Raw genomic sequence first — 8,872 nt, forward strand, 5'->3', positions numbered from 1 at the left:
ACATATCCGCCATCAAGTATCGTCTTTTGTCATGCAAAGAGAAGACCACCAGGGAGACACATATTGAGAATGAAATTAAGAGTCTACAAATAAAGCCCTAGCTCGTATAGACCGCCTTCCCCTTCGCATAGAACACATTGTAGATGAGACCTAGTTCAATTTTGATGACTTTAAAAACCTCTACATTGTGCTCGTCACGCACTAGCTCCCTTGAGCCTTTTAAAGGACCTGCTCAGGTCCAACAGTATCGACAAGCAAGTGTTGCGTTCCTCCAAGCTAAACAAGTGATCTGCGAAAAGACGCTGACTAGTGTCGACCAAGCTGCTGGCCTCTAGCAGTGCACACACATGGCCCTTGTATTCTTGGTCCTTAGAGTCCTTCCTCAAACTCAATTTCTGAGACAAAAGGTCTGCGATTGCATCATTGATCATAATCACTGCATCATCCTGTACCTCAACGACTTGGTGAGGCACAACGTTGTACCCCTCGGCCTCCTTCAACTCGCATTCCTTTACAATTGAAAAAGGAAACACATTCTTTTTTTTTTTAAACGGTCAACGGGTCACCGAAGATGGGTCGGGTCAGGCCGAACCAACCGACTTGGCACGTGCCTTGCGCATGCGCGGGCCACCGCCGGTTGATGTCACGATGACGTTAACCAGCGGTGGCCCGTGCACGCGCCAGCAGTTGCTGCACGCATGCCGCACCCATGCGTGCGGTTACCGTGTGCGTGCGTTGCACGTGCTTGCAGTTTCCCCTGCTCGCACGTGCCAGCAAATTACATGTGCTCAATACGTGGCCTCCCTTGTCGATCTACGAGGAGGGCAGTTGCTGCTCACCCTTCGCTTCCTTACCTATGATCGTCTCAAAAATTCTATGTCAACATCAATTCATATCCATAGATTAACTGTGACAACCGATTCAGATTACAAATATTCTAAGGATTACATGTTATATTATTTAGCTCAAATTCATTGATATAAATTACATATGTCCAATATTTAATTTACAATCAATTTAAGATCCTTTAATTATGATTCTACACTAAAATTTCATTTACTATAATCATGTAATTCTCATATCTAGCTGAAAATGTTGATAATCTGAAAGACTTCAATTTTCAATAAAGATGAAGTTTCTCTACCATGGCCGCGAGGACGTGACAGGCTATATGAGGGAACTAATTCTTGAGACGATCACAAGTAAGGAAGTGAAGGGTAAGCAACAACTGCCCTCCTCGTGGATCGACAGGGGAGGCCACGTGTTGAGCACACGTAATTTGCTAGCACGTGCAAGCAGGGGAAACCGCAGGCGCGTGCAACGCAGGCGCACGGTAACCGCACACGTGTGTGCGGCAACCGCTGGCACATGCCAGCTGACGTCATCGTGATGTCAGCCGGTAGTTGCCCATGCACGCGCCAGGCACGTGCCGGGTCGCTCAATTTGGCCCGACCCAACCCGTCCAGCCAATACTATCGATCACTAAAAAAAACAATACACCTACAAAGGATATCAATGCTTAATCTTCTAGAGCTTGAACGCCACCGAATAAAATCAACCTCCAGCGGGGATTGGCTGAGTTGATAAGGATCAGATTTGCTTGGACCATCTCTAGGTTCATCGTCTCTCATTGTTTTTGTTGCTTGACAGGCATGAGGGAGAATTGATAGAATCGTGTTGTCGAAACTGTTCTAGAAGAGTTACGAAAAGATTTTCCTCTACTTGTTCCGAAGGAACTAGTTGGACTTGATGATCAGCTAAAGAAGATTATGAGTTGCATAGATAGTCCTTCCGTCAATGCTCGAATGATTGGAATTTATGGCATGGGCGGGATAGGCAAGACAACTCTTGCCAAGTGCATCTACAATCAATTCTCGAATAAATTTGATTATGTATGCTTCCTTCCAGATATTCGAGAAGCGACTGAGCGCCATGGTATTAAGTATCTACAGAGTCGACTAATATCTGAGGTACTACAAGAAAAAAATGCAGTGTCTACAGTGGATCGGGGAATTAACTTAATTAAACCTAGATTCACAAGGAAAAAGGTTCTCATTCTTTTGGATGATATAGATCACAAGGATCAGCTAGATGCTTTGGCTGGAGGAGGTTACTGTTTTGCTTCAGGAAGTATTATAATTGTTACAACTAAAAATGAAGCTATTCTTTATCGATCTAAATTTGAGGTAGACTACAAGCATAAAATGAGCGAGATAAATGAGGTGCATTCTTTCATTTTATTTAACAAATATTCAAGTGACTTTGCAGTTATATCTCATGACATCATATCCACTATGGGTGGGTTTCCCTATAAAAAAAATCAAGAGGTTTGGGTTGATATGCTGAACAAATTAAAAGAACGACCATATAGAGACATCCTAGGGAAATTGAAGATATGTTATGATGCATTAGAAGTTCGACATAAGGAGATTTTCTTCTATATTGCCTATTTCTTTATGGGCAAAAAGACCGAATTTGCTATGTACACATGGGACGACCGTCAAGGAATTGAAGGGTTGAATATGATGTACTTGATAAAAATTGAGGATGATGGCAAATCAAGCATACATAATCAATTAAAGGATCTTGGAAGGAGCATTTTCTGCAAAGACCAACCACTCATGAAACATAACAGACTAAGGGTCGACGAGGAAGCCTCCAAAGGACTGACGGAAAAGAAGGTAACATATGACACTCCCTTTTCTTTTCCGTCCTCATATTTTCATATATTTGATTTGATCAATTCTAATCTTTTATCTATTATGGACAAACGCTCCCACATTTTATGGAAAATTCTATGTCAACATCAATTCATATCCATAGATTAACTGTGACAGCCAATTTAGATTACAAATATTCTAAGGATGACATGTTATATTATTTAGCTCAAATTCATTGATATAAATTACATCTGTCCAATATTTAATTTACAATCAATTTAAGATCCTTTAATTATGATTCTACACTAAAATTTCATTTACTATAATCATGTAATTCTCATATCTAGCTGAAAATGTTGATAATTTGAAAGACTTCAATTTTGAATAAAGATGAAGTTTCTCTACCATGGCCGCGAGGACGTGACAGGCTATACGAGGGAACTAATTCTTGAGACGATCACAGGTAAGGAAGCGAAGGGTGAGCAACAATTGTCCTCCTCGTGGATCGACGGGGGAGGCCACGTGTTGAGCACAAATAATTTGCTGGCACGCGCAAGTAGGAGAAACTGCAGGCACGTGGAACGCACGCACACGGTAACCGCACACACGTGTGTGGCACACGTGCGGCAACCGCTAGCGAGTGCGCGGGCCACCGCCAGTTGACGTCATCGTGATGTCAACGGGCGGTTGACCACGCACGTGCCAAGCACGTGCTGATTCGGTTGGTTCGGCCTGACCCGACCCGTCTTCAGTGACCCGTTGACCGTTGACTATTGACATGTTGATCGTTGACCGTTGACTATTGACCTGTTGATCGTTGAGCATTGACTATTTACCTGTTGACCATTTTTAAAAAAAGAAAAGAAAAAAGAATGTGTTTCTTTTTTCAATTGTAGAGGAATGCAAGTTGAAGGAGGCCGAGGGGTACAACGTCGTGCCTCATCAAGTTGTTGAGGCGAGGATGATGCAGTGATTATGATCAATGATGCAATCGCAGACCTTTTATCTCAGAAATTGAGTTCGAGGAAGGAGTCTAAGGACCAAGAATACAAGGGCCATGTATGCACACTGCTAGAGGCCAGCAGCTTGGTCGACACTAGTCAGCGTCTTTTCGCAGATCACTTGTTCAGCTTGGAGGAACGCGACACTTGCCTGTTGATATTGTTAGACCTGAGCATGTCCTTTAAAAGGCTCAAGGGAACCAGTGCGTGACGAGCACAGTGTAGAGGTTTTTAAAGTCATCAAAATTGAAATGGGCCTCATCTACAATTTGTTCTATGCGAAGGCGAAGGCGGTCTATATGAGCTGGGGCTTTATTTGTAGACTTTTAATCTCATTCTCAATATGTGTCTCCTTGGTGGTCTTCTCTTTGCGTGACAAAAGACGATACTTGAAGGCGGATATGTGCTTGACCTTCCTGTTGCTATGAGCAACCATTTTCCTCGACGTATATATGCACTGTCTCATATCCTTTTCTCTAACCAGTTCGCCTGTTGGCTCATAAAGAACAAGCAATCGGTTGTGTTCAATTTTGTCAACCAAATCCAACCACTGTCTAAAAGGTGCAGGTGGTCCAATCAATCGGCCAATATAGCCTAATGAGGTGCTCCTTCAAAGAAAATGACTTTTGCTAGTGGAAATTCCTTAAGCTATTGCACATTGACAAGATGGGGGGTGAAGTTTCTCTACCATGGCTGCGAGGACGTGATAGGCTATATGAGGGAACTAATTCTTGAGACGATCACAGGTAAGGAAGCGAAGGGTGAGTAGCAACTGCCCTCCTCGTGGATCGACAAGGGAGGCTACGTGTTGAGCACACATAATTTGCTGGCATGTGCCAGCAGGGGAAACCGCAGGCGCGTGCAATGCACGCGCACGGTAACCACACGTGCGTGTGTGGCATGCGTGCAGCAACCGCTAGCGCGTGCTAGCTGACGTCATCGTAACGTCAGCCGGCGGTTGCCTGCGCACGCACTAGGCACGTGCCGGGTTGCTCAGTTCGGCCTAACTCGACCCATCTTTGGTGACCCGTTGACCATTGACTCTTGATCCGTTGACCATTGACCGTTGAACGTTAACTTTGACCGTTGACCGTTAAAAAAAAAAGAATGTGTCTCTTTTTTCAATTGTAGAGGAATGCGAGTTGAAGGAGGCCGAGGGGTACAATGTCGTGCCTCATCAAGTCATTGAGGTATGGGATGATGCAGTGATTATGATCAATGATGCAATCACAGACCTTTTGTCTCATAAACTGAGTTCCAGGAAGGACTCTAAGGACCAAGAATACAAGGCCATGTGTGCGCACTGCTAGTGGCTAGCAACTTGGTCAACACTAGTCAGCTTCTTTTCGCAGATTGCTTGTTCAGCTTGGAGGAACATGACACTTGCATGTCGATACTGTTGGATCTGAGTAGGTCCTTAAAAGGCTCAAGGGAGCTAGTGCGGGACAAGCACGGTGTAGAGGTTTTAAAGTGATCGAAATTGAACTAGGGCCTCATCTACGATGTGTTCTATTCGAAGGCGAAGGCGGTCTATACGAGTTGGGGCTTTATTTGTAGACTCTTCATTTCATTCTCAATATGTGTCTCCCTGGTGGTCTTCTCTTTCTGTGACAAGAGACAATACTTGAAGGCAGATCTATGCTTGACCTTCCTGTTGCTAGGAGTAGCCGTTTTCCTCAAGTTATACGCTATGGAGCACCAACACTCTCTAAAAGCCTACGTGTCGTGTCGAACACTTCGATACGTGTCCGACACTCTCGACACTCTCCGACACTTGGTCAACACGTGTTGGAAAATCCGACACTTGGTCAACTTTCCTTACACTCTTCGACATTCGAGTCGGAATTCTAACATATAAGTTTCTAATACGTGATTCCGATATTGAGGTTCATTTTAAAAAATTTACTAAATGAGAGGTCAAAATGTATATATGTGAAAAAATATTACATAATAATAAAAATAATAAATGAAGAAAGAAAAAAAAATCTATTATTCTCTTCTATTTTGACTCTCACTTCTGGTGATACACAATTCATCCCCTAAGTGTTTTTTCTCCTCTTCCGACATATCTAATTTGCGAGTCCAAAATGTGGATTACTTGTCTTTTCGTCAAGTTTATGAATTATGAATAGAGTTGAATTTGTTTAATTGAAACAATAAATGATATTAATAAATGGTGGATAAATGTTTTTAGTGAAAATTCATTATAGGCTTTTTATTTATTTAATTATTTATGAATTTGAATGAAATTAATTTGATTGAAATAAACATAAAAATGATCATTTATTATGTATATATAAAAATATATATTTAATATCTAACGCATCCTAACGTGTCGAAATTCTCTGTTTTTGAGAAACGACGTGTCGATATGTCGTGTTGTGTCGTGCCCCGTGTCGCATGTCAATGTCAGTGCTACTTAGAGAGTAGGTGCCAAAGGTGCTCCACTTGAAGAAGTTGAGGGTATGTTATATGTACCGATGCAATGACTTCTTTTTTAAGACTTCGATGAGAAATTGAATCGAATGAAATGGTGTAGAAGGATTTATCCACCCCGTTCAGAGGATAGGCTCAGTTTGTTGTTGTTTTAATAAGAATTTGGCATCATAAGCTTTCGATGTTACAGATTTTCTTGTTTTATATATAGGCTAATCTCCTCAAAAATCTCAATTTTACTTTCATCGAGGTATGCTTTTCTATTATCAGGAGAGCCTGTTCTGTCTGTAAAGCCTTTGTGGCAGATGAGGTGGTCCTGTTGCTAGAGGCCTCGCTTCTTCTAGCTATATAACCTTTCTTTTGCTAATTCTATTAACTTCTTACACTTTATGTAACCCAAAATGGAATTATCCTTCCAATCTTCAGTAAGCACCGATGGAATTTTATCCATAGTGGCGAGTAAAACTCAGAAACATTGTTTCATTTGATTCAGTGAATGCTTTTTATGCACACTGCTACACATGTTACAGAGTAGGGATCTTGCTTTGATCTAGGTTTGAACAGCTTAATAATGACTAAGTGATTAGACCCCACTATCTTGCCTTTGTGGAGAAAGTTGTCCTTATCTTGTCCTGTGGAATTACATGTATGAGTAAATAGATAGTCTTAAATTTCGAAACAAGGCCCTTATGTTAAGTTGACCTTTAGATGACTAAGCAACTAAATGCATCTCTTTAAGATTCGCTTTAACTCGGTAGAGTTTTGACTTTTGCTGACTTTTTTATTTTGAATGGTCAAGATTTGATGTTTCATTTTCTTTTCACCAGGTTGCTCCTGCTGAGGATGACGACGACTTGGATCTCTTTGGTGAAGAGACAGAGGAGGACCAGAAGGCTGCAGAAGAGAGGGAGGCAGCCAAAAAGGCATTCACAAAGAAGAAAGAAAATAACTTTGCAATCATTCTCTTAAATTCACTTTCTTGGAGTCACTTCTCTCCAGGGTTAAGAAAAAAAATACATACAATAGTAGCAGCTGTTATATCTTGACTCTTGAGGGCTGATGCGTCCTGATTCATTTACGTTTATACCTGATGATCAGTAAGTGAACTTTGCTCTGCGATAAAGAAAGCAAAAGATAGATAGATGTATACAGCTTGCTTGCTTGAAGGTGTTAACCTAATTCTTAGAAACTTATTTATCGAGTTGATTAGGCTGCTTGCTAGCCTGAACTTGTTTCTTTTTTTGGAATAAAATTCTCATCAGTGATTTCAATATCTTGGCTTGTGTGTGTATCTGGTTCCTGTTATAGGTGGAAAGTCATCTGTCCTCTTGGATGTGAAACCTTGGGACGATGAGACAGACATGAAGAAGCTGGAAGAGGCTGTTAGGAGTGTGGAGATGCCTGGGCTCTTCTGGGGAGCTTGTAAGTTTTGACTGTCTCATTATATTGCTAGTATGACCATAATGCTTTGTCACCAAATGTCATGTTTATCCCTTTATGAGGATTTCTTCTTTTGCTTTCTTCCTTGCAGCGAAACTGGTTCCAGTGGGTTACGGGATAAGAAGTTGTAGATCATGATGACCATTGTGGATGACCTTGTCTCAGTGGACACCCTCATCAAGGAGCATCTTCAAGATGAGCCTATCAATGAATACGTTCAGAGTTGTGACATTGTCGCCTTCAACAAAATCTAAGAACAGTGCTTCTGAAGTGTTGTGGTGGAATGGCCTTTTTGTCGTGATAATGTAGTTTTACTTACTAGCATTCCATTGCTGTTCTTTAAGCTTTCTTCTGGACATCTACTTTCAGCAAGGTGAAAGATGATACGCCTGCTCTTGAATTGGATGTTCTACACTTGTGTGTGGTAGAAGAACAGCCCAAGTGCTATAACTTGGCACGGAATGACATTAAGTGCCATAACTTCGAAAATGTACACTTAAGTACCAGTTTCAAAGTTAAATGGAACACTTAGGTGTCACTCCGGCAAAAATCCGACAAAATGGCTGACGTGGCAATTTTCCGACGAGTTTGGTCCAAAACGGCGTTGTTTTGCACGCTGACGTGGCGAGAAAATGCAAAAACGACAGCTGTTTCATATATGATGTGTAAATAATAATATAAAATTAATTAATTTAAATTTAAACTTAATTTTATTTAAAATATTCTAAAAATTAAAAAACTAAAAATAAATAAATAAATAAAAAGGAGGCCGAAGGGGGCAGCGCTAAGCCCTCGCCGCCGCCGCCGCCTCCCGCCGTCACCGGGAATGGCCGGCGACCAAGGGGGAGGGTCGGCCGGGGTCTCCAGCCCCGACCGACGGCGGCAAGGGCTGCGAGCCCTCACCGCCGCCACCGGGAAGGGCCGGCGACGAAGGGGGAGGGTCGGCCAAGGTTGTCGAGCCCTGACCAGGGGATGGCGACGTCGGTCAATCAGCAGCGAGGCCCACGAGCCCTCAATCATGTGCTACACGTGGTATGCAGCAATCGGAGCGCGCCGGCTCTCAATCATGCGCTACACGTGGTATGCGGTAATCATGTCTATGTGCTACTGCCTAAACTCATGAGTCATGAGGACCGTCGCGTGACGAATTTGGTCAATATCATCATTGACATCAGATAGAATATTTGAATGTCGAGGTCAAACGTAGTCAATGATTCCGCATACTAAGTGGGGCGACAACTTTGAGTAAGCACGATTGGCCCTCCAAAGCATCTTAGCGGTTTCTGCCCCCACAAAAAAGCACCAAAAAAATAAAAATGGGAAGATTGCATCACT

General features: G+C 42.3%; 1 protein-coding gene across 1 annotated transcript; it reads left to right on the forward strand.

Annotated features, from left to right (window-relative positions):
* The first annotated feature begins 3,050 nt into the window (after nucleotides 1–3,050).
* Nucleotides 3,051–7,960, forward strand: LOC120295980 (elongation factor 1-beta 2-like). The gene is given in 6 exon segments (XM_039317618.1): nucleotides 3,051–3,123; nucleotides 4,793–4,851; nucleotides 6,925–7,020; nucleotides 7,363–7,519; nucleotides 7,629–7,652; nucleotides 7,655–7,960. Coding segments are annotated over 6 exon segments (546 nt in total). The 3' UTR covers nucleotides 7,792–7,960.
* Nucleotides 7,961–8,872: the final 912 nt, after the last annotated feature.

Source organism: Eucalyptus grandis, chromosome 7 (assembly GCF_016545825.1).
Source record: "Eucalyptus grandis isolate ANBG69807.140 chromosome 7, ASM1654582v1, whole genome shotgun sequence".
NCBI lineage: Eukaryota > Viridiplantae > Streptophyta > Magnoliopsida > Myrtales > Myrtaceae > Eucalyptus > Eucalyptus grandis.